This window comes from Apiospora marii, assembly GCF_038362585.1.
Source record: "Apiospora marii strain CBS 49790 chromosome Unknown utg000001l_segment0_segment0, whole genome shotgun sequence".
In the NCBI taxonomy this organism is placed as follows: domain Eukaryota; kingdom Fungi; phylum Ascomycota; class Sordariomycetes; order Amphisphaeriales; family Apiosporaceae; genus Apiospora; species Apiospora marii.
Window position 1 is genome coordinate 17,765 of NW_027117372.1, and position 24,304 is coordinate 42,068.

General features: G+C 56.7%; 10 protein-coding genes across 10 annotated transcripts; 7 read left to right on the forward strand and 3 right to left on the reverse strand.

Annotated features, from left to right (window-relative positions):
* Positions 1–776: 776 nt before the first annotated feature.
* Positions 777–1,750, forward strand: PG985_000005 (proteasome; the record flags this gene model as incomplete). The annotated part of the gene is made up of 4 exons (XM_066819774.1): positions 777–800; positions 907–1,091; positions 1,152–1,570; positions 1,623–1,750. The coding sequence occupies 4 exons, from the start codon at positions 777–779 to the stop codon at positions 1,748–1,750; spliced, it is 756 nt and encodes a 251-aa protein (XP_066690653.1).
* A 2,134-nt stretch (positions 1,751–3,884) lies between these two features.
* PG985_000006 (uncharacterized protein) lies at positions 3,885–8,417 on the reverse strand (the record flags this gene model as incomplete). The annotated part of the gene is made up of 9 exons (XM_066819775.1): positions 3,885–4,394; positions 4,501–4,714; positions 4,767–5,369; positions 5,417–5,531; positions 5,588–6,125; positions 6,183–7,282; positions 7,349–8,005; positions 8,066–8,287; positions 8,357–8,417. 9 exons carry the CDS (start codon positions 8,415–8,417, stop codon positions 3,885–3,887), a joined length of 4,020 nt encoding a protein of 1,339 aa, XP_066690654.1.
* Positions 8,418–9,237: 820 nt separating this feature from the next.
* PG985_000007 (uncharacterized protein) lies at positions 9,238–11,165 on the forward strand (the record flags this gene model as incomplete). Its single annotated transcript, XM_066819776.1, has 5 exons — positions 9,238–9,447; positions 9,497–9,932; positions 9,994–10,614; positions 10,680–10,752; positions 10,805–11,165. The coding sequence occupies 5 exons, from the start codon at positions 9,238–9,240 to the stop codon at positions 11,163–11,165; spliced, it is 1,701 nt and encodes a 566-aa protein (XP_066690655.1).
* Positions 11,166–11,378: 213 nt separating this feature from the next.
* PG985_000008 (uncharacterized protein) lies at positions 11,379–11,954 on the reverse strand (the record flags this gene model as incomplete). The annotated part of the gene is made up of 1 exon (XM_066819777.1): positions 11,379–11,954. One exon carries the CDS (start codon positions 11,952–11,954, stop codon positions 11,379–11,381), a length of 576 nt encoding a protein of 191 aa, XP_066690656.1.
* A 269-nt stretch (positions 11,955–12,223) lies between these two features.
* Positions 12,224–13,751, reverse strand: PG985_000009 (uncharacterized protein; the record flags this gene model as incomplete). Its single annotated transcript, XM_066819778.1, has 2 exons — positions 12,224–12,528; positions 12,593–13,751. The coding sequence occupies 2 exons, from the start codon at positions 13,749–13,751 to the stop codon at positions 12,224–12,226; spliced, it is 1,464 nt and encodes a 487-aa protein (XP_066690657.1).
* A 1,194-nt stretch (positions 13,752–14,945) lies between these two features.
* On the forward strand, positions 14,946–16,241 carry PG985_000010 (FAD dependent oxidoreductase; the record flags this gene model as incomplete). Its single annotated transcript, XM_066819779.1, has 1 exon — positions 14,946–16,241. One exon carries the CDS (start codon positions 14,946–14,948, stop codon positions 16,239–16,241), a length of 1,296 nt encoding a protein of 431 aa, XP_066690658.1.
* Positions 16,242–16,636: 395 nt separating this feature from the next.
* On the forward strand, positions 16,637–17,674 carry PG985_000011 (uncharacterized protein; the record flags this gene model as incomplete). The annotated part of the gene is made up of 1 exon (XM_066819780.1): positions 16,637–17,674. The coding sequence occupies one exon, from the start codon at positions 16,637–16,639 to the stop codon at positions 17,672–17,674; it is 1,038 nt and encodes a 345-aa protein (XP_066690659.1).
* Positions 17,675–18,635: 961 nt separating this feature from the next.
* PG985_000012 (uncharacterized protein) lies at positions 18,636–19,767 on the forward strand (the record flags this gene model as incomplete). The annotated part of the gene is made up of 2 exons (XM_066819781.1): positions 18,636–19,343; positions 19,384–19,767. 2 exons carry the CDS (start codon positions 18,636–18,638, stop codon positions 19,765–19,767), a joined length of 1,092 nt encoding a protein of 363 aa, XP_066690660.1.
* Positions 19,768–20,831: 1,064 nt separating this feature from the next.
* PG985_000013 (uncharacterized protein) lies at positions 20,832–21,587 on the forward strand (the record flags this gene model as incomplete). Its single annotated transcript, XM_066819782.1, has 1 exon — positions 20,832–21,587. The coding sequence occupies one exon, from the start codon at positions 20,832–20,834 to the stop codon at positions 21,585–21,587; it is 756 nt and encodes a 251-aa protein (XP_066690661.1).
* A 696-nt stretch (positions 21,588–22,283) lies between these two features.
* PG985_000014 (uncharacterized protein) lies at positions 22,284–23,315 on the forward strand (the record flags this gene model as incomplete). The annotated part of the gene is made up of 1 exon (XM_066819783.1): positions 22,284–23,315. The coding sequence occupies one exon, from the start codon at positions 22,284–22,286 to the stop codon at positions 23,313–23,315; it is 1,032 nt and encodes a 343-aa protein (XP_066690662.1).
* Between the last annotated feature and the right edge of the window lie 989 nt (positions 23,316–24,304).

Sequence of the window (24,304 nt, forward strand, 5' to 3'; positions counted from 1 at the left end):
CGAATCATGCCAGACGGGTGTCGCGTGGGAATCGTAGAGGTAGTGGTAATAGGTTCGAAGGCATTGATCGGACTGACCCCTCACATGCTGCGACAGTGTGGGAAAGAGGATGGAGGATGGAGAGGTGAGAGGGCGGCAGTGGAGAGAGCAGCAGAGTAGGCTGGTGAAGATTGGGAGGGCTCGGGTAAGAACTTAGAAGGGGTGCGGAGGAGTGGCAGGCCAGAAGAAGCGGAGGTGGGTTGATTGGGTCGATCAAGTGCATTCCCGGCCCTGCTTTCTGTTTCTCCAGGTACTGCCGCCGCTGAGGCAGTAGGGCGCGATACTTTGTCGAGACTTCCAGGCCCAGGCGCTGCACGGACCAGAACCTTCCACCCGGTTGAGAAGTGGCCCGACCAGTCTGACTCAGTCTGGACAGCTTCCGCCACAAGGAAGCTCCAAGCTCGAGCTCCTGTGGCAGTACCTCCAACAAGCACCACCCATTATCTAATCTCTTATCTAATCGCAGCTGCCACCCGTACGCGTGTGGGCTCTTGCCTAGCATCACTGCTACAGCTCCAGCCAGCGTTCCCTAGCGCGGTATCAATTGCGTTGGCCAGCTCTCTGCCTGCCACTAACCTTACGTCGGTCCCTCAGCCTTCCCGCCATCATCACAACCTCCGACCCACGATACCTGCCAAACCCGACCGTCGAAGAAACATCGCCGTCTCTTCGGGTCCCATACTGCAAATACCCAACCAGCCGCTGCGGGCCATTTGCATTACTCACATCTCGCCATCATGTCTCGCCGCTACGATTCCCGAGTAAGCTGCCTGCCTGCCTGCCTCTGCCAATCCCATCCTCCCGCATCTGGCCGCTGTGGAAGCTCCGCCGCCCGCACCCAACGAAAGCTGACCCTCGCCCCTCCAGACAACCATCTTCTCCCCCGAAGGCCGCCTCTACCAGGTCGAGTACGCCCTCGAGGCCATTTCCCACGCCGGTACCGCCATCGGCATCCTCGCCAAGGATGGCATCGTCTTGGCCGCCGAGCGCAAGGTCACTTCCAAGCTGCTGGAGCAGGACACATCCGCCGAGAAGCTGTACATTCTGAACGAGTAGGTGGCGCCCGAGACACCATGCAATGCATTACCACATGGGCTAACAGATGCACGCAGCAACATGATCTGCGCCGTCGCTGGCATGACGGCCGATGCCAACATCCTCATCAACTACGCCCGCCAAGCCGCCCAACGCTACCTCCTCACCTACAACGAAGACATCCCCTGCGAGCAGCTCGTGCGCCGCCTCTGCGACCTGAAGCAGGGATACACACAACACGGTGGCCTCAGACCCTTCGGTGTCTCCTTCATCTACGCCGGCTGGGACCCCCAGCGCCAGTTCCAGCTCTACCTCAGCAACCCCTCGGGCAACTACGGCGGCTGGAAGGCGACGAGCGCCGGTGCCAACAACGCGAGCGCCTCGAGCTTGCTGAAGCAGGACTACAAGGAGGACTGCACCCTGAAGGAGGCGTGCGCCATGGCGGTCAAGGTGCTCAGCAAGACGATGGACTCGACGAAGCTGAGCAGCGAGAAGAGTATGTGCCCCTGCAACCCCAGCCCAGATTGACATACTGACATGCCCTCTAGTTGAATTCGCGACGGTGGGCCAGACAGAGGACGGCAAGATCTACCACCGCCTGTGGAGCGCGGACGAGATCACCACGCTACTGAAGGAGAACGATCTGGCCAAGAACGAGAACACCGAAGACAACTAGAGCAAAAACCGCGGGCTTTGTCACGGGAATATGGGTCACATCATAGAGCAGCTGTACTAATATGACACCAAAACAATTGACGACTGGCATGACCGGCAATGATTTCTGGCCACATCGAGTTCTCGTATTGCAATGTGAAAGGCGTGAAGTGGCTTTGTGGTGCTGCTAGGTCGAGAAAGATCAGTTCTCTGCCACCTTTTTCCTTCCCTTATCTTGCTGTGATATCGAATGGTGGTGGTCAAATGATGGCGTACTTGAGCGCCCATGTTTTCTCTATGCACATAGCAGATACCTAAGTAATGTTGCCAGAACACCACGACAGCCTTATATGCAGCGCCCAACAACATTCTTTGGCGGTGCAGACCAGATAATTTCGCATCAATATGCGATTGCTTGACACGTGCAGCTTGGTGTTATGTTTCCCAAAGCGGCGATGCGTACTTCCTGTCCACGCAGCACCTAGCCAATTACACACAATTAACAACGATCTCCATCATTCGCTGATGTTCCAGACTTTCGACCGGTAGCAATACTGTTGGTTTGTCGGCCGACTCCATTCCATATTTCGGATTCCAGCAACAGCAAACACCGGCACGCCAGGCCGTTTCCAACCTCCTGAAACACGGATCTCTCATACACCAAGTTGCATGCAATCAAGCATCCTCGCTTGAGGAGTGTTGGGCTGGCAGGAACAAAGAAAGCACAGGTATATGAGGTCTAACGTAACATATTCTGAATCGCGCTCATACTGCAAGTCCTTCGAAGCATCATATTCAATTGATATATCGTTGACCTCATGACAACACCACAAGAACACATAATGCTCTTCCCCTCTTCAGTGAAGTTCGGGGAAAGGCGGAACCATGTCATTTTCCATCTTGATGCGTACCTCAGAACCGAGGCGTCAGAATCACAACCACCGGAGCAATTTGCTGAGAAATTGCTCGGCATTGCCAATGGTCAGCTGAAAGATGTCAAGCAGAACGTCGAGGATCCTAGGATATGCTAGATGGGCGCGGAGTTCTTCCAGCAGGACGCTTGTGTGTAGCACTTTGATTGTTTAGCGATAGATCACAAGCTAAGACTCATGACCAGTTACCGATTCAATAAGCGAGGATCCCGGTGCTATCCTGATTGATGCTATTGCCGCGGGAATTTCATGGTGCAACCCAACATCTCCCTCCGCGGAGAAGATGACTGACATCCTGTTGATGTTAAAGTCTGTAAATGGGTCACCATTTGGGGAAGGCTTGCTCGGCTACATGAGAGACGCATTTGGTACGCTTTTCGCCGAGTAGTCTTCACGCGATCATACTGATGGCTAACAATATTTTGTTACAGGTAGATGCTACAAGTCTGTGGCCAAAAGTACTGCTAAACGCCTTCAAATCAATGCTGAAAGTAAGCATTCCTTATATTCCCCTGTCCTGAGAAAAGTCGGTATGGCTCATCTTTGACAGCCACAGAACATTCTGCCATCGAACGTAGAGCGACATACGGAATATTAGAGGCCCATCGCCTCCTTTTAGCACGACTATACGCAAGATCAGCCGTGGACAGCATTGATTATAGAACGGTGAAGAGGATAACGACACGTGGACTGTTTCTCGGACGAATCCCAGATCCGGGGATGCGAGCCGTACTTATTAACACATGCGCTTTGTGCGTTGAGAGGAAACAAAACCAACATGAATCCATCTTCCTCCATACGTTGTACAGGATCTGTGAAGAAGAAAGTCAAACCCCAGAGTGGCTATGGTCTAGGTACCTGGATAAACTTGAGTGGCTTCACGATGTCGTCGATATAAGCGAAAGAGATGCATTGGGGAAGATTGATAAGGCGATGCAGGATTATGTTACGCGTGATGAGTGATTCGCCAGGTTTATAGGAACTTTCGATTCAGCATTTCAGGATTTGTGGCGGGATAATGACCTTGACAAGACGACGAGGAATTAGTCATTTATCTAGAAAATTAGTTTGGTAGTTAACTCACTTAAGTCACTGTTTTCGTTCTTGCCAATCTACTCCATGGCTGGCACGGATGGCTTGCCACTACATACTAACCTAGATATTTGCCCAAATAGCGTCAATCTATGAAGAAGCCTCCTGTGCAGCAGCATAAGCATGAAAGCTTCACACGGCTCGAGGGTAAGCCACCTCAGCCTTATCCTTTGCCCCAGCCCCAATTCCGTTGCTGCTGCCACTGCCGCCACATTCAACCTCTTCCCTCACGATCCGATCAATCTCGTCCTCAGCGAAATCATCCGGCCGGCCCCAGCCCCCACCGCCGGGCGTGTGGATAACGCAGCGATCCCCCGTCCGCATGTCGACCTGCCCGCGACTGCCAATGTTGATCCAGCGCTCCCCCTCTTCGCCGTCCTTCTCTACCCAGTAGTTCGCCCCCGACGCCCCGCCCTCGCCGCCGAACATGCCGTAGGGCCGGTGCACGCGCCGCTCCGTGATGAGACCAAAGGTGAGGGGGGCGCGACACTCCCAATCGCGCACGACGCCGTCGCCGCCCCGGAACTCACCGGACCCACCGCTGCCCCGACGTATAGAAAACTCGCGCAGGAGGACCGGGTACCGCTTCTCGAGGATCTCGAGGTCGGTGGTGCGGGTGTTGGTCATGTGAACTTGGACGGCCTGCGTTTCGGGGTTAGCTTTTGGAGGAGCGGCGGTGAATACCCTCCGGATTCAGCGAGTGCATAGAATATTTGGAAAGATGTATGAGGAAAAGGTGAATGCTCACAGAAGCGCCGTGCCATGTCGGACCAGCGCCTTCGCCCCCGCAGATGGTCTCGCCATACCCGAACCCGAAACCCTCTTTCCCGGCGTCGCCGTCGTCGGCACAGTTGCCAAAGAAGCCGAAGCAGTTCATGCAGCCCTGAGACCCGGCGGCGGCGCGGAAGGCTTTGAGCAGGAGGTCCACGAGACGCTGGGAGGTCAGCGTATTGCCGCAGCAGCTGTCAGATGTTAGTGCTACTACGAATACAATGTGCAACAAAGGCTACTTACACGGCGGGCCCGGCAGATGGATTCAAGAAGCAGTTCTTGGGCAGGATCACCTTGGTCGGCGCGAGGCAGCCCTGGTTGAGCGGTATATCGGACCCGATCAGCAGCCGCAGCGTGTAGATGAGCGCCGAGAAGGTGATGGCGGGCGGCGCGTTCATGTTGGACAGCATCTCGCACGACGTGCCGGTAAAGTCGAAAGTGCCGAACCCGGTCTCGTCGAGGGTGATGGCGACCTGCATCACGCTGCCGTTGTCGAGGTAGTCCCGCGCCCTCAGGGGCCGGCCGCCGAAGCGCCGGTAGGTGGCCTTCAGGTAGTTGCGGACGGCGACCTCGGCGTTGGCCTGTATCTGCCGCATGTAGAAGTGCACCGTGCGCTGGCCGTACTCGGCCATGAGGGCGTCGATGAGGGCGGCGCCCTTGGCGTTGGCGGCGACCTGCGCCTTCAGGTCCGACAGGTTGTCGCCGAGCCGCCGGGAGCCGCTGCAGTTGGGGTGCTGGCCCGGCGCAAGGAGGATCTGGACGATGCCGTCCTCGTCGAAGCGGTGGTCGCGGACCAGGAAGAAGGATTTGATGGCGGCGCCTTCCTGCCAGAGCATGGTCGAGTCCCTGGTGAGGTTTAGCAATAGGTTCGCAGGTGAAATAGACATACGTACGGGGGCATGGAGTTTCCGCGGTAACCGCCAATGTCGAGGTGATGGCCGCGGGATGCGGTGTAGAAGCAGATGGTCTTGCCATCAGAGTCGAAGACTGGAGTGATGACGGTGATGTCTAGAAACGTGCAAGTCAGTATGGCTTACTACTCAGGGTAGAAGCATTTCCCGTACCTGGCAAATGAGTACCTCCGGCCTCTGGATGATTCGACACGAGCACATCACCGGGTTTGAGTTCTCCCATGTGCAGATTGTGCTGGTACTTGACGGCGTAGCTCATGCTGCCCAGGTGCACCGGGACGTGGGGCGCGTTGGCGACTAGCTCACCGTCGGGGCTGAAGATGGCGCAGGAGAAGTCCAGCCGCTCCTTGATGTTGAGCGACAGGCTGGTCTTTTGGAGGGTCCGGCCCATCTGCTCGGCGATGCTCATGAACCGGTGACCGAAGATGCTCAGCTTGATGGGGTCCGCCACCAACTCCTGCTGCTGTTCGGGCGGATTGTTCCGCTGCTGGTTCTCAGCTGCGCCATCATCTACGAGGTCGATAACGACATGGGATGTCAGGATACGGGCCTGCGATTGCGGTACCACGACGATGGTCTGGGTGCTGTCGATGATGATGGCCGGACCGTGGACCAAAGTACCCGGATTCAGGCTGTCGAGGAGGTAGACCTGGGTCGGCTGCATCCCACCGTCGGGGAAGAAGACATCGGTCTTGCAGACATCCGTTTAGCAAGAACACAACAAGAAGGGGCACAGACACGGACTTACTGTTCTTTGCGGCGGGGTCTTTGACTCTTCAAAGCTGCTCTCCAGCTCGAGCACCAGCTTCTCGTTATCCCGGCTAACCTCGCCGCTTTTGCCCACACCGCGAACTCGGACATCGTCCACCAAGACCTTCCGGTCCTTGGGAAACACGAACGACAGCTCTCGGAGATGCTCCCTCTCAAAGGCCGACCTCCAGTCCCCGTCGACGGGAGCCAGAACCATGAAGTTGGTGTCGGTCCCGTGGTATCGCAGATTGAGATAGGCCTCGTGCGCCATGTCGGCCTGTTGCTGAATCCCCTGCCCCCTAAGACCCTCTGTAACCTTCTGTTTCAAGAACGCGATACGTTCCTCGATCCTGGGCAGCGACACCTCCGACAAGACCTCCGACGACGGCTCCTGGGCCTCCTGCACAATCTCGGCCAGGGCCATGCCGTACGCGGACAGGATGCTCGAGTACCGGTGGATCACGATGCGGCGAATTCCGAGCTTGCGGGCGATCTCGCAGGCGTGCTGCCCGCCCGCGCCGCCAAACGTGGCCAGGTTGTGTTGGGCCGTCTCGAAGCCGCGGGCCTCGGTCAGGGCGCGGATTGGCCGGCACATGGACTCGTTGGCCACGTCGACGAAGCCGTGCGCCACCTCGGCCGGCGTCATGGGATTACGGCCGCCGGCAGTGTCGCGGTTGATCTCGTCGGCGAGCTGCTCGAACTTCTGGGCCACGACGTCCGAGTCCAGGGGCTGGTCTTCGTGGGGCCCGAAGATGGCGGGGAAGTAGTCGGGGATCAGCCTCCCCAGGAAGAGGTTGGCGTCCGTCACGGTCAAGGGCCCGCCCTTTCGGTACGAGGCGGGCCCCGGGTGGGCGCCGGCGCTGTCGGGCCCGACTTTGAAGAGCCCGTCGCGCCAGAACAGCATGGAGCCGCCGCCCGCCGCCACGGTGTTGATGTCGAGCTGCGGGGACTGGATCGCCACGCCGGCCGTCGCCGTCTCGAAGACGTGCTCGAGGGCGCCGCCGAAGCGGCTCACGTCGGTGCTGGTGCCGCCCATATCGAAGCCCACCACGGGGGACCGGCCGTCGTACGAGGTTCGGGCGTGGCCTACGACGCCGCCTGATGCACTCTGAGTAAGTCGAGAGTGATATGGAAGAAGAGGGAGGTATGGAGGATGTCACTCACCAGCCGGCCCGCTGAGAATCCCTTTCAAGCCACTAAAGGTCTTGTGGCTCACCAATCCGCCGTCGCTCTGCATGAACTCGCAAGTCACGCCGTCCAAGTTCCCGTCCTCGAACCCCCGAGCGAAACCGGAGACGTAGCGGGCGATCTCGGGCGTCAGGTAAGCGTCGGCCGAGGCCGAGGAGCCCCGCGAAATCATCTTGATCATGTTGGCGCCCACGGCGGACGAGACGGAGACGTGGGCGAACCGGAGCTCCCGGGCCAGCTCGGCCACGCGCCTCTCGTGCTTCGGGTAGAGGTACGAGTGGGCGAGGCAGACGGCCACGGCTTCGATTCCCTTGGCCTTGATGGCTTGTAGCTTTGCCCGTACTTCCTCCTCGTCGAGGGGTCGGAGGATGCGGAGCATGTCGCCGGTAGAGCCCCGGACCAGCATCCCGGGGACTTCTTGGAGAGGCGGTCGGCGGTCTTTGGTCACGTCCTCGTCGTACTCTTCCACGGTCAGTCGCTCGGAGATCTCGACCACTTCGTCGTAGAGCAGCTCCGGCTTGACGATGCCCAGGTCGAACAGTCTTGGCCGCGACTGGTAGCCGATCTCCAGCAGATCCCCAAAGCCCTGATTGACGATGAAGGCGTGTCTCGTGCCCTTTCTTTCCAGCAGTGCTGATGTAGGGAGTGTAAGTGGCAAAGAATGGTTTTACTTGGGGCCTAGGGCTCACTCACCGTTGGTAGCCACCGTCGTGCCCATGCGGATGGAGTGGATCAGCTCTTTGGGGATGGGGGCACGTCGCGGGATCTCGGACCCGGAGATCATCTCCAGAGCCCGCCGGATTCCCTCGGCCGGGGCATCGTCGTAGTTGGAGGGGTCGACCGACAACAGCTTGATGACGATGTCGTCTCTCCCGGGGGCGGAGGCCCATACGTCGGTGAAGGTGCCTCCACGGTCTTATACTGCTTAGCCTCGTCGTTGCAAAGGGGAAAGATTGGCATTTCACTGATTGAAGGCAAACTTACCAATGGCGAACTTGACACTCTTTCTGGCAACGGGCGCGACTGCTGATTTGTCAGCGGCCATGGTCAAATACTGAGATAGCTTACGATTTGGGACTTGGTCTGCTATCTTGGTCCGAGGAACGCTGATAATCACGAGAGCTTGATGTGGTTGATATAAGTGATGCACTGCAACCCCATAGGGCCAAAGTCAACGTCGGTGCTGCCCGGCTTGCCAAGCCGGCAGATCTACTCAATGGTTCATGTCCAGATTTCGAGTCAATCGACTGTCGTCGACTGTCCGTTGGTTCATTGGTCGCAGACGGTACAGTGCGAGCTGCAGCGCTTACCCCTCCCTGCTTTCAGTTAGACTGTCGCTCTCCTGGGCTTTGGTTGCACGCCCATTCGACCTTCCCCGCGGATCCGGCACACTGCTACCTGCTGGAGAGATCTTGGCGGATCGGCCAATAAGATGCCCGAACAGCAACCACACCCCTGTAACCATCGGTTTCGACTGCTTATCTCCAAAACCAAGGGCGCTGACTCTACTCTTCAGAAACAGAAGATAGTTGCGACTCCTCTTTCCATACGACCCTCGGACATGCTTATCGTACCATTTCCGTGTGCCCCCTCCTCTTACATGGTGCCGCACAGGTCCGAGACGATGTGAACCCGATAACGCCAATGTCCAGCATGCGGGGGCAAGATACCGCCTGTAATCCGGGCTAGTATTGCCGCTGTGCTTTGGCAGCCAACGGTTTATCTAAGAGAGTGAACTATATGATCAACCCCTTTTCTAACGGTGCTCGACAGTGACAAGGTCCCCACTGCTTCCCATGCCCAGTATCCATTATTTACTTGAGTGATTACGAACTGAACAACGCACCTCACGTGTTTCTCGCAGAATGGCGGCCCGGAATTCCCTAGAAGACAAGATGGGCGATGATGTTCGTCCCGTCTCTCCAGCTCACCCAGGGGAAACCCTAAAGACGGCCGACGACCGCGCTCTAGACGAAGCCGCACGATATGTGGCCGCACACGACGAGTTTGGGCCCATGACCCCAGCACAGGAGAAGGCGATCGTCAAGAAGATTGACTTCCACGTGGTACCGCTGGTAAGCAGAGCCCTCTGGACCATGAAGTACCTGGATTGACATGACATAGCTGCTTCTCATTGCCACTCTCGGTGCCGTTGACAAGGTCCAGATTGGGACGGCGTCGCTCTACGGGTTCCAAGAAGACAACAACTTCAAGGGGCAGGAGTACAGCTGGCTCGGGAGCATTCTCCCTGTGGGTGTAGGTACAGACAAAATTGCTGAATTTGCTAGATTGACCATTGCTGACCATCTTGATTGCCAGACTCTATGTGGACTGGTGCCGGCATCGTATCTGGTACAGAGAATACCGCCAGCGAAGCTCCTCTGCAGTGCGTCGCTCTGCTGGTCCATTCTCACAATATGCTACGCGCCATGCCGGTCCTGGAAGGGCTTCATGGCCCTGCGGTTCTTCCTCGGCTTCCTCGAGGCCGCCATCACGCCCACCCTCACCATGATCATCGCCTCGTTCTACAAGAAGGAGGAACAGCCGCCCCGCAACGCCTGTAGGTATCTATCCAACTCTTAGGGTCCTCCAAATCTGATGTCGCTTTCTGCGCTCCCCAGTGGTCTTCGCCTACTTCTCCTCCATCCTGAACGGCTTCTTCGCCTTCGTCGTCGGCCAGATCCCCGACGGCGCGCCCCTGTTCAAGTGGCAGTACCTCTACATCATGACGGGCTCCATCAACATCCTGGCCTCGGTCGTCCTGTTCTTCGTCCTGCCGGACCACCCGCTCAACGCGCGGTTCTTCGCCACGCCCGAGCAAAAGTTCCACGCCGTCCAGCGCCTGGCCGCCAACCGGACCGGCAGCCTCGTCGCGAGCGGGGGCTGGAAGTGGGACCAGGCCGTCGAGGCCGTCTTGGACGTCCGCGTCTGGTTGATAGTCCTGTTCAACGTCGTCATCAACATCCCCAACGGGGGCCTTCAGACGTTCGGCTCCATCATCATCAACGACCTCGGCTTCGGCCCGCTCGAGTCCAGCCTGCTGACCATGCCGTTCGGGGTGGTGGCCACGGGCGGCGCCTGGGCCTTCAGCTACTGGGCCGCGCGGTGGCGAAACCGGCGCACGGCGGTAGCCTCCATTGCGCTGCTCTTGCCCGCTTTCGGGACGGCGCTGGTGTACGGGCTGCCGAGGGACAACATCCCCGGCCAGATGGTTGGGCTGTACTTTATGTACTTCTACTGGCGTAAGTGGCTCTCAGATTGTCTTCTTGAATAATATATGTGCTGATGAATCTACATAAACAAAAAGCACCCTACGTTGTTGGCATTTCTCTGCCCCAAGCAAACACCAGCGGACATACAAAGAAGTCGGTGGCGTACAGGTAGGCCCTATTCCCACACCTTTTTCTCTTTTCTTTGCTTTTCGTTTTTGAGACATGAAACGGCGATGCAGCCACATCCCATCTTCACGCCCTCTTTTGCCGCCAATCCGACTAACGACGAACCCGGCCTCAGTCTCGTGGCCATCGGCTACGCCGCGGGAAACCTGATCGGCCCGCAGACCTTCCGGTCGGACCAGGCGCCCCGGTACACCGGCGGCGTCGTGGCCATGCTGGCGGCCTACGGGGCGTGCATGCTGATCCTGGGCGCGTACTGGGCCGTCGCCACCTGGGAGAACAGGCGGCGCGACCGCAGGTACGGCAAGCTGGAGGCGATCCAGCACGAAGGAGCCGCGGTGGACGGGTTCGTGGACGAGACGGACATGAAGCAGCGCAACTTCCGGTACATGACCTGAGATACGGGGCAGCTTTGTACAATTTGGATGTCACTAGGACAGCGCTAAATTCTACTCAAAGCTGTATGCAAGCTTGGTGCTATTGTATTTCCTCATGTAAGTATGTTAGGTACGATGTATCTACAGATACCAATTTCATGTGACCTCCTCTTCCTGTCCCGCAGTTGCCCTAGATACCCCATTCGCCCATCTCCGCCGCCAGGTCATGTGGGCCTACCCGAAGCGAAAAACACTTTTTTCGAAAGCCGCCGCCTTGGGCGGGCGGGCCTCCCGGCTCTGGGCCCGGTCTTGGCTCGGCGGATTCATCACGACGACCCAGAGCTCCTCGGGAAACACGACCCCCCAGGGAAAGTTTTCGGCAAACTTCTGCCCCAGCGCGTCGCCAAAGGCCCGGAGGAAGGAGCGGAGACACGCGGCTTCGGGCTCGTGCGGGTCCCGGAGCTGGAGCAGGATGGCCAGGGAGAAGGCGGCGTCGTCCTCGGGAAGCAGGGAGACCGCCGGCCGGGGCTGCGGTTGGAAGTAGCCCGCGGCGAAGCAGTAGTCGGCGGGGAAGAGCCTCCGGCAGGCGTCGCGCCAGGCCTGGTGGACGAGGGCCCGGAACTCCCTCGTCATTTGCGTGGTTTCGATGTCGGGAGCATCGCAACCCGCGTTCTTGAAAAGGATGGTGCTGTAATGCCCGCTGTTGCTTCCCTTGGTGCCTTTTTCCCGGTGGGTGATGCTGCAGGAAAGGAATTCCGTCGGCCCGTCCGGGTGGTCCATGTGAAGAACCTCGGTGCAATTTCCAGGCATGTCTGCGTTTCTATATCTTCGGCGCTTACTTAATTATCTAGTTGCTGATCAATTGTTTGCAGTGTGTTAGAGTCTGGGTACAGCTGGACCTTGTAGTACCTGCAGCTTTTATAGGCCATCGTATGGGCTTTGCGCTGACAGCAACGGCATCACTGATTTGGTCGTCATGGTGGTTTGGCTAGATGGCAAGCTTGGGGGGGTTGATCGCATTGACAAAGTATCGTCAGGTATGATTTGATTTTGCGTAAATTATCGCGATCCGCGGCTGTTTATTTGCCTGACCTTTTTGACAAACTTTCGTAGAAAGCCTGAACCTTGGGATGTACCGCGACCTTACTCGGATGAAAATTCAAAACTTGCAGCCCCTCCATGCTTCTCGCGCGCGAGAGTGCGACGTAGGATTGACCAGTCTCGAATACACGGTCGAGATCTACCTTAACACGGTGCAGTGTCTGGCCCTGTGCCTTATGTATGCTAAGCGCCCATGCAAGGAGGAGAGGGACTTGAGTGCGCGTTGCCAGCTTCTCGACGACCCAGCCATCCACCGCCCAGGGGTCGGGCATCCATCGCTCAACTGCCCATTCCATAGGCTTGCAAAAGTGAATCCGGGTGCTACCATCTTGCATTGCAAAATGGACCACTGGATAGAGAGGGCAAGGGCTCGTCCATCCTCTTCTCGGACGCTCCTGGTGGTGCAATGCTGGCATGAGAGTCATCATAGTCCCATCGATTGTGCAGGAAGGAATTCGTCGTTGCGAAGCCAATGATGCGGCCCTGAGACCCATTTACGAGGGTATTGTCGACATTTTGAATGAGTATGACTTGTGCTCCTTCTTTCAAGGTCAGGAACTCCGGGGCTATGCAGTCGCTCAGGAGCATCTTGCGGGTATCGGGGTTTTCGATAATCCCACCGTCCTTTGCACTATAGCTGTAGGCCACGCCGTTGATATTTTGCAGTCGCCTCGAGTTCGCCCGATCTGCTTCTTGTCGCAGTGGGAAAAGCTCGGTGGCCTCTGCACCGTTGTCCGCCAAGGGCCTGTGCAATTTTCGGAACTTCTCAATAGTATCAGGCGAGAGGCGGCCCTCTCGCATCTGGTTCAGCATTCTGGTGAATTCGGGATCCCTTTGCCTGTAAATGTGAGTTAGGCCGATGGTTTGCTGTATAGCGCTACTCCATGTCTTGGACTCGAAGCAGAACTTCGGGCTGCCATCGTCTGCTCCCTTCCTCACTGGCGGAAGCTGGAAGAAGTCGCCAGAAAGGACGAGCTGTATACCTCCAAAGGGTAGAGCTATTCCTCGTACTTCACGTGCGATGATATCGAGCTTGTCGAAGAGGATGGAGTCAATCATGGAAATCTCATCAACAATCAAAACACGCACGTCTAACCAGCGCCGTAGTTTGAGCTTGTTTTTCAGGACGTCCCTGATGAGCTTGGTAGTAGGTGCCTGGCCGAGGCCAATTCCCGCAAACCGGTGAAGCGTCGTACCGCCAATGTTGTAAGCTGCAAGGCCCGTGGAGGCTGTCACGCCAACGCGATTGCTTTCTCCGAGATACTTTGTCGCTAGGCTTCGGATAATCTTCCTGAGAAGGACTGACTTGCCCGTGCCTGCAGGGCCGGTAAAGAAGACACTTTTCTCCTGCTTCACCACGAGGTCAAAAACAAGCTGTTGCTCCTCGTTCAGTCCCTCTTCGTCTGAGCATACATATCCCCCTCGACCCGCACGGATCTCCGTTTCTCTAGGCAATCCAACACGTTGCTGGAGCGCCGTTTGAAATACTGGTATGGTCCGCTTCATTGCCAGATTACTCGTGGTAGAGAAGCACGAAGGCGGGGCATGGAATTGCCAATGTACTGTTGCCCCATCTAGTACTGAGGAGCCCATCTCCACGAGCCTTCGAGCATCGTGAACTATCGTCATGCATTAGATATTGCGCCTATCTCATGCAATTATAGAGTAGATGTACTTACATGCACGAGTCCGGCTTGTCCAAGGTAATGACATTGTGCTAGATGGCGAGAATGGGAATCCTGTGCCTTGAAGAACGAAAGACTCTTCGATGGATGTTGGAGGAAAGCGGGGCTCGAGCTAAGGTTTCGCTAACATAGACGTAACTTTGAGCATGACGCCATGACTTGCCTCAGCGGACTGCTTTGCGTTGCTCGGGGGCGGGGGATGGCTTGAAAAGGGTCATATTGGTGAGGGCGGGAGATTCGGCGACGGAACGGAATACGGACCTGCAGACGCGGTCAGGGATAGCAACAGCCCGGCCAACCGTAAATGAGTCAGCAGACACAGTCGTGCGGCTGTGGTGATTTTGCAAAGTGCGACCAACTTGGCACAAATGCCAAATCCGCAGACCCACCGCCCAACCTCAACTTTGTGCCAACCCCGCCTGCATGTGCCGTACGTAGCGAGCGTTTCACTAATTCTACTCTCTTCACTCAACTTAGTCTAGACATTTCCTCCTGGAAATGACTGGATTCAACTGCTAACTGTGCTTGGTGTTGGGTACTGGGATTGTTTGAACAATTGGGGAGCGGTTAGCGCCCAACTCCGATTGACACTGCTACCGGGAAACTGCTACCACCCGGCTTAGTGGCCTTCCCCGCACTACCCCAGCGACTAAGGCTTCCACTGCCGGTCGCAAATCCCACTCCACATGCTGACATGTTCGACTACGCAACCGTCTTGGTCTAGCATCTCGGGTCGCATTCCACGTTGGAGACACGGGACATACCGGGACTGATGCATGTCGTGTCTGACTGCCTTTGACCCTGGTTAAATATCCTAACAACGACGGGAATGCAATGGGTCAATCCCGGGGTGGAGATTAAGCCGACATCGGATTCGGAGAGCATGCCGACACCCAAGCGGGTCTGATAACCAAATCTCGGAGCTCTCATCAATCCTCGCTTGTCTAATTGATCCAAGAGTTTCGTTCAACAAATTAAAGAGACTTGCCCTTAGGTAGCACCACAAATAGAAAACATGTTGGACAAAGACGCGCCCATCCTCATCATCGGCGCCGGCACGTTCGGCCTGTCGACGGCCTACCACTTCGCCCGCGCCGGCCACTCCAACATCACCGTCCTGGAGAAGTCGGGCGCGGTGCCGCCCGCGGACTCGGCCGGCAACGACCTCAACAAGATCGTCCGGGCCGAGTACGAGGACCCCTTCTACGCCGAGCTGGCCCTCGAGGCCATGGCGGCCTGGAAGACGGACCCGCTGTTTAGTCCTCACTACCACGAGACGGGCTACCTGCTGGCCAACTCGGCGGCGGCGCCCGACAAGGCGAAAAAGACGCTGCGCAAGTCGCTGGCGTCCATCCAGCAGCACCCGGCCTTCCGGGGCAAGATCTCGCCCATCGTGACGCGCGAGGACATTACAAAAGTCGCGCCCGTGTTCGACGGGCCCATGCAGTGGAAGGGCTACTTCAACCGATTCGCCGGCTACGCCCACGCCGCCGACGCGCTGACGGCCGTGTACTCGGCCTGCTGCGCCCTGGGCGTCGCATTCCGCACGGGCGACGCCGTCGCGTCCCTGACCTACGCCACGAACCCGGCCGGCGAGGCGCGCCGGTGCACGGGGGCCGTCACCGCGGCGGGCAAGCGGTACACGGCCGCCCTGACGGTGCTCGCCCTGGGCGCCGCGCTCGCGACGGTGCTGCCCGAGGTCGGGCGCCAGGTCGCGGCCAACGCCTGGGCCGTCGCGCACATCCAGCTCACGCCCGAGGAGGCGCAGAGGCTGCGCGGCATCCCCGTCACGTACGCGCGCGACCTCGGCTTCTTCTTCGAGCCGGACCGGCGGACCAACCTGCTCAAGCTCTGTCCGTCGGGGGCCGGGTACACCAACTTTGTCTCTTCTTCGTCTGATGGCAAAAAGTCCGTGTCGGTGCCGCCCGACTTCAACGACTTCATCACGCCGGCCGACGAGGAGAAGGTCCGGAAACTGCTGCGGGAGACGCTGCCGGGGCTGGCCGAGCGCCCCTTGGTTAATAAACACCTCTGCTGGTGCGCCGATACGGCCGACTCCGAGTACATCGTCGACTTCGTGCCGGGGACGGGCGGGCGCAGCTTGATCGTGGCGAGCGGCGACTCGGGGCACGCGTTCAAGATGCTGCCAGTCGCGGGGCGCTGGGTCGTGGAGCTGGCTAAGGCGGGGGCGCAGGAAAAGGGACGGTGGCGGTGGAAGGCCGGCCAGGATGCGGGCGGGGACGTGAGTTGGCGGATCGGGCGGCCGGTGGATTTGGGGGAGGTGCCGTTGGGGGTGCGGTCAAAGTTGTGATTGGTGTGCGGGGAGGTGGTTGGATTATCGAGTATCGCCAAATGGGTAGTGAGAACCAACTCTGAGCTAAGCATAGCAAACCATCTCCGTGAGCTTGTTGCAGTTGAGGTCATTTCTGACGTACTCTTTGTTTCGACTGGATAGAAGTGAACAATGTGCGTAAAGTAAGCCGCCCTGATGACCCGCTGTAGTAACAAAGGAACCAAACATCAAGCTTGTGAGAGGCCATTGTCGCAGTCACGGAAGAACATTGCCATTGTGCCGCAGGTCTGATGTGTGATCTGCCGGTATATAACACATCATGCTCTTGGGTAATGGCGTATTTTATGTACACCCCCTCTCGACACCTTCAGCAGTCTACGCAATCAGCATCGAGCCACTCCTGGACAGAAACCATGTTCTTCAAAATCCCCTTTTATCACCACGCCCCGACGGCGGTCAGCCCGGAAGCCGTCGCAATGAACACGGACGCCGCACCCCAACCCGACTTCGGCGGCGTCAAGTTCTTCCTCGTCGTGTATGCCTGTGTATCCGCCGCCATCTTTCTCCCCAACGTATCGCTGTATGTATACTCCATGAGACTATCCCTATATCACAAGAGATGGATCATGGCGAGGATGGACGCCCTGTTCGAGGAGCTCAAGACGGGGCTGGGCCGTCCTCAGATGTCGTACCTCGAATGCTTCAATGCCCTCAACGGGGAAGGCCATCTCGACGAGGCGGATGAGCTTCGAATGAGCCAGATCGTCGAGGGCTTCAACCGGCGCAGGCCGGTCATGGCTCCAGCGGACATCAAATATCTGACGAGCATACTACAGCACGAGTTTCTGAAGCACTGGTGGATGCTCTCGTTGGACAACATCAGCAGAAGACGCTACTACACCATCATTACATCAGTCTTCTACCACTCCGACGCGCAGCATTATCTAGGTAATGGTTTCTTTTTGTCCGTAATGTTCTACATAGCATTTGGGTGCGGCTGGGCGCCCTGGCCAATGGCGATCCTGGCGATAGGCTCCGGGATAGCGGGGTGTCTAGTGGAACTAGCCCAATTCCGACTAGCGCTCCTAGCCTTCCCGGACCCCCCGGATCCGGAAAACCACTTGATGGACATGGAAATCAACTACCGGCTCCGCACCCGCCTGTTTTGCGGGGCCAGTGGGATTATAAGTGCGTTCTCGGTCGCTCTGCCTTTGTTGTGCCCCAAAGCCCGAGGGCTTCTCTTGGCACCTCTCTGGCTCTTCTCTCTTTGCAGACTCGGTGTGGACGCCTGGTTTGCGTTTCGAGGCGACACCAGGGGGTTGGTCCGAACTAACATAGAGCGGTTGCTGGATGGTAGGCCTGGCTCCTCTACCACCACCAGTCACGTGGGTCACGTGGTAGGTGCGGCATGTGGCCTTTTGTTTGTCCTTGTCAAACTGACGCTGGGCTGAAGCCTCGGAGACCGTTTCCTGGCCGCGATAGGTGGCACCAAACGGGTTGGTTCAGGGCCGTCGATGTTTCAATGTTTTCGGAAGCATAGTTCACCTAACTTCAATGTGATTTTTTATTTCTTGTAAACCGGCAAACTGACGCGTGACTCAACTTCTACATCATGCCGTGGCTGAGTGATCTATGTGACGAATACAGGGGCCCTTGGCTTGAAAGTCAAAGCTGAGAGAAGAACAAGACGGCGAATCCATGGTGCGATCTAACTTGCAATTGACATGCTGGGGAGGTATCTGGACCATCGAGGATCAGCACGCGGATTCTTGGGTTGACTTTTGCCGGGCACGTCGGGTGCCATGTTTCTGAGAGGAGGTGTATAATGTATTAGGTTTGGACCTTCTCCTGGCAAGCCTCATCCGTGCCTTGGGAAAATCCATAGTGAGATCCAATTAGGTCCGGATGTAGTGGGCCACCATAGTCAGCGGCTGGAATCTGGAAGAAGTCGGTTACTATGCATTGCTCGTGTATTGAAGCTATATATACTACGGCAGACCAGCGAATCTAACGCTCGCTCCGGGATAATGCCCCGTGACTTTAACCAGACTCTTCTGGCAATCGGAGGTTGATGCAAGGCGCCTCTCGAAGTCTTTTCTACTTCTCAACGTGCGCCACGATTTTGTTGCCTGATGCTACCTCGTAGATTCGATGGCTGGAATGTCCGAGACTTAGACGTAGGTGGCGTACCCAGCAGCCTATGAGCCGGCAAGCTGGCTCGCGGGCCGACCAGAAGTGCCGGGGGCGCCTGTGAAGCTGGGATTCATGGTAACATCCCTTGCATGGTGACGTTTGTTGACTCTCATCCTGCCATCTCTCAACTACAGGCATCGGCCCAGGCATACTTGTTGTTTGACGTTACCACCATATACCTATAGGTATAAGTTGCAGAACCACCCCTGGGCTCTCGTCATGAGCGCCGTTCAGCCAGCACGCCTCGGGCAGCTCACGCCTGTTTCGCGATGGAGTTGTCGCTCCTATCTGACACCGGCCACGACAGCGACAGCCATACGTCTACGAATGAACTACTCGTCGAGCGAGAAAGCGGCAGGCAAAACAGCACTGCCCAATTTTGCCAAAGTGGCAATACCGCCCCCGCTCTCCCGCGCTGCGCCTGCTTCCTCAGCACCCAAACCGATTGTCGCGAGCTCTACAGGCACTGTACGACGCTGCCAGCGCATCTTCATCTGGGGATTCGTCGGCGTGTCGTGCGTTGTCAGCTGGTCGTGGATGGCGAGTACGGGAGCCCTGACGAAACGCATCAAGTCCCTTCGCGACATAAAGACGAGGATGGGCTGCGATGACATGTCGGACGAGGAGTTCAAGGCCTTCTTGGAAAAGGGGCAATTCGATGCGCAGCAACTACTGGTCTTGCAAGAGCATGGTGAACACATACAAGGCACCGAGGGCGCGATATCATCACAGGCGTTACACAAAGCAGTTCGCGGCCTGAGGGACCATTGGCAGTTCTCTCTTCGAAACTGGTGCGAAGGCCGCTACTACACTGTCTTTACTTCGGCTTTCACTCATAGCAACACCTGGCACCTCTCAACTTCGATGGCGGCGCTCCCCTACTTATTGAACATGGCGTTTCGATCAAGTCTGGGCCCCTGGTCGGTGGTGAGTCTGGCAGCAGGCTCACTTGCTGGTGCAAACCTAGGTACAGCCATCAACATACTATACGCATTACGCTCATCGCCGGCAAAGGGCCGCAAAGGGGGAGGCAAATGTCGACGCAGCTCTCCTCCATGCTGGGGGCATGGGATCCAGCGGCATCATTGCTGGCGTTGGCGCAGCCTTGCTGGTCTTGACCCCAAGAGCGCGCATCCTCGGGATACTCCCTCTCTGGGCCGTTGTTCCTTGGCATGTTGTGGTCGACATATACGGCCAGTTCGGAAAGGATCTGAGACAAGTGATCAGAAAAGGGATAGCGGGCGTCCCTTTGGATAAGGGTGATGATGTAATGTACGCGGCACACCTTGGCGGTACGGCTTTTGGTGTGCTCTTCGCCCTCTGGAAGCTGAGAATGGGCTGGAGGTTTTGAAGCAAGCGCCTCGCGACATACACGAACTGCTTTCTTCCAACGTATGAGCCACTATGCTACGAGATAGTATATACGCCGACTTTGTCCGAGTCCCTCCACTCACATTAATATCTTGTATCGAACCCGTCTACCAAAATGACAGTATTGACTGCACGTTGTTGCATTGACTGTGTTGTTTCCAGTAGCTGGAGTCGTTGCTACATAGAAGAGTGCAAGCAAACACGGCTGGTACCGGACGTCTACCACCGCCTCGAGTCCACCAACCTCTGCGACGCATCCGGGCTTGCATTAGGCGTATGCAGTCAGTATGAGTGCCTCCCCCAAAGTCTTGGTTGCCTGGCGGCTGCCTAACGCCTGAGCGCCATGGCCCATTGCGACAAATGGGCATGCCCAGAAGTGCGCCTATGTGGCGTGCCTAGCAGCCTATGATCAAGCGAATCTTGTCGCGGTCCGACCAGATGTGCCGCGAACCCCTGTCAAGTTCTGTCACATTGTGATGCATTCACCACCACAAGGCAAGTTCTTTCCGATCTCTTTTCCACAATCGCTCTCAGTTGGACACAAACTCATGTCCGTCTTGATCGGCTTTTTGGGACTCACGATGCATTTCTTCCGCGCCCGAGTGTTTTTTCTCCGCGAGTCAAGCGCCGTCAACGCTGGCGTCCGCTTCGCGTGTGAGCCGTTGTTTCAATTCGATAACCGCCACGACATCTGTATGCCTGCGGCAGAAGTCATCATCAAGCAGGATCCAAGTCGGGAATACGAGTGGGCTACTCGCCAAACAAATCCCGAAAATCCCGCACAAATACTCGCGGATCCCTTATGGTCATCAACTTGCTGCCCCGATCCCGGCTAGCATCAGATCACTTCATGTCAGCCCACCGGGCATGATCGAAAGTGGCCAAAGCGACCCGAACAACACACGGCGTTTCCGACTTTTGGTGGTATGGGGCTTCACCACTATAACGTGCCTCGTGAGCCTCGGGTACATTTACCACAGAGACACTTTGCGACACGACTTGGCCGCCATCCGAGTATTCAAGGCGCGGATGGGTTGCGGCACCATGTCGAATTCCGAATTCACGGCGTTTTTGGACAGCGGCCGCATCACCCTGCGGCAACGCTTCATCTGGCACGACTTCGAGCCGCGGTTCTCCGCTCGGGGTCCTGGCTGGGCCACCGAGAATTTGGAGGAAAGAGTCCGAGTCTTCAAGAAGCACTGGACGTGCTCGTTGGAAATCCTGGAAAAGGGGCGCTACCACACGCTCCTTCTAACCGTCTTCTGCCACGACCACCTGGGGCATATTCTGGGCACGCTCATTTTTGCGCCGCCCATGCTCGGCGTGGCTCTCAGGTCTGGCTTGTTCAAGCCCTGGTCCGTGGTGCTCTTGGCGGCCGGCTCTGAGCTAGCCTCGAATCTCGGGTTTGTGGGCGAATCCTGGCTCGCTCTTCGAGCCTCGCCCAGCCCGGACGACGCCACGGAGAGGGAGATCGACCGGCGCATTCGCCGCCGCCACTGCCTCGGCGCAAGCGGGATGGTTTTCGGGGTCACGGCGGCTCTGACGTGCTTGTCACCGACAACCCGGATATTTCGCCTCGTACCGCTTTGGTTCTTCGCCCCGTCCTTGGTGGTGGACGACATTTGGGATGGGTATGGGTCTCCGCAGGGCTTGAGGGCACGTTACCGAACAGAGCTAGAAGCTGAGAAGACGGGCGTTGCCTTCTCTGGAAGCAAGGTCGATAGCGCGGCCAACTTGGCGGCTGCGGCACTCGGTGTCTTGTTTGCCCTTGTGAAGCGGCGACTCGGTTCGAGACTTTAATTCCTTTGACTGTGTTAGATGGTGGCAGCCTGCGTTGTGGTAGGTTGAGGTTCGGGTTCCGGAACGGGGAAAGCGACTTATCCAATCACCCAAGTACTGCCCACAAACTATTAAACCTTAGGATGCAACCACTGTCGGTTTCGTTTTGTCTTGATATATCAGTAAACTGGCCAACCTTGCCTCATGTTTGACACCACCTTGAAGATACATGGTCCGAAAGCAATACTACTGTAGCCCTCACAAAACTGGGCGCTGCTCTAATCAGTGTATACGCCACGTTCTGGTTGCCTGATGCTAGCCTTATGTATCGTATACCTGGGCGTAGGTGGCGTACCTAGCAGCCTATAACATGGCGGACTGGGTCGCGGGCCGACCAGATGTGCCGCGAGCCCCTGTTCAATGCTTTGCTTTGGCAGCAACCTTTTCTTTCCAGCTTTGCTCTTTCGTCATGAGGATGGAGTGACCATCTTTGCCCAAACGCACTTCCTGGTGGCTGGTGCAAACGTCACACGATGCTTCGCTCATCTGCCCGGGATCTCTCGGTGTTGCGGCTGGCTCAACCACACAGTAGATCAGCTGGTTCGGCTCTACATCTGGGCAGCCGCTTTAGATTCAAGGCGAGGGCTATGCAAACTGGATCAACAGCATGGCCACGGCACAAATCATCCGCCAGCAAGGGGGAGAAACCAACTCCCCATGTCGGACACGGGGGCGCTCAACTCTGCGTTGCCCCATGGACTGCACTTTTTCCATACCTCGGCAGCGACCGCCTCACGTTCCGTTGGTATCAACACCACTGCGTCCCCAAGACCAGAATCGAGCGGCATGTTTCTATTCCGCATCTGCTTCGTTTGGGGCTTCGCTATTGCATCGTGTCACGTGAGTCTTTGGTGGATCGCATACCGCGACGCCCTGCTGGAAGACCTGGCCGTAATCAGTAACACAAAGGCCAAGATGGGCTTGAGTCACCTATCGGACACCGAGTTTGCCAACTTCATGCAAGACGGCAAGTTGAGCACGGAGCAACAGTCGATGCTATTTCAAAATAAGTTGGAGAAGGTCATGACAGGCCGCGACTTGATACCGACGGACCTGATGGACATGGTGGACCACTGCCGCGACCACTGGCATTTCTCGCTGCAGAACTGGTCCGAAGGCCGTTACCATACAGCCCTGTCGTCGGTATTCTGCCACCGCGACCTCCAGCATCTAGCACAGGGAGCCATCATGGTGCCCTACCTCTTGAACCTGGCATTCCGGTGCGGTTTCAGCCCCGGGGCCGTCGTCGTCTTGACGGTCGGCTCTCAGCTGGCCTGCAGTGCGGGAGATGTGGTACACTCGCGTTCTTCATTGGCCACGGCAACAAATTCACCGGACCAAGACCGCCGCACACCCCAAAGCAACGTCGACGGCTTGATCAGGGCCAGACGATCCATGGGATCCGGCGGGGTCTTGTTCGGGGTCGCCACCGCTCTCGCTTGTCTACATCCGACCGCAAAGATAATAGGCGGCATACCTCTGTGGCCCGTCGTGCCTTTGCTATTGTGTACAGATATGGCAGGGATGCCATGGCAAGATCAGAGGCGCGATACTCAGAGGGTACTAGAGAATGGCAGTCGAACTGGCCGGAGCCGATCAGGGGATAGGAGTTCCGCGGGGCACTTGGCTGGCGCGGCGTTTGGCTTGGTATTTGCTATCGTGAAGTTTAGACTGGGCTTACGAGTCTGAAACGTGAGGCCGGTGGCTCAGGGGTACTGCCTGCTTGTATTGAATTTTCTAATAGGAACCACACTTACCTCTCAATGTAGATACCAGTTTTCCAAAATTGCTCGTGTGGCTGCGTAGTCATGTGTTCATGAAGATGTATCCAAGAATCAGCAGCAGTATCACTCATCCTAGATAGGAATAAACTAAGTCTTCACTCTCCTCCTAACCTAACATATATAGCCCCATAGAGTACAATATCCCTCCCAAATTCCCAAAGCAGTAACTGACTTCCTTTGTTGGGTGGGACATTAGTCGATGTCCGAGTGGACGCCTATACTTCGTGCCCATGCCAGTACTCAGGATCCCGTTGTGTCAACGGTACTGGATGTAACCAAAACTCCTCTCACTAAGATACTCCATCCTTTCGAGGTGTGTGAAGCGCAAAGTCTGCCTCTTGATAGACGATATCTAATCTGTTATCTACCGTGTTAGCAAAATGTCTCCTGACGTAAGGACAACCTGGAGAACCTCACGGTGAACAGCCGGTTCCACATCAGGTCTTCGCCGACGATACAGCGTGGCAACAACCCCGGCCACTGCCAGAAGTGACGCAATGACGCCAAATACTATGCTGATGATGACCTCGACAGACATTGAGTCGTTCTGTGTATCTGAGCACAGGGGAGAAGTTGCACGGTCTGATTGAAAGCCTGGCGAGATCCGACATCAATTGTCGTGTACGAGCGTATCAGGGGACGTAATCTACCAATCGTGGCGAGGGCTCTGGTGATAAGAAAGATGTGAGCCAGTCCTTTCAGTCACTTGGGATTACGTGGTCCATTTATATAAATCAGCTGCCGGTTGACCATCCGCGAATATGCCCTTGGTTTTCATGGTGCAAAATGCTTATTGCATAGGTACATACAAGTGGCGGTGCAATGTCAGGTACCATTCGTTGATTGGTTAAACTTGGAATCCACGATACAGAATGCGTATCGTGTGCATAGTTA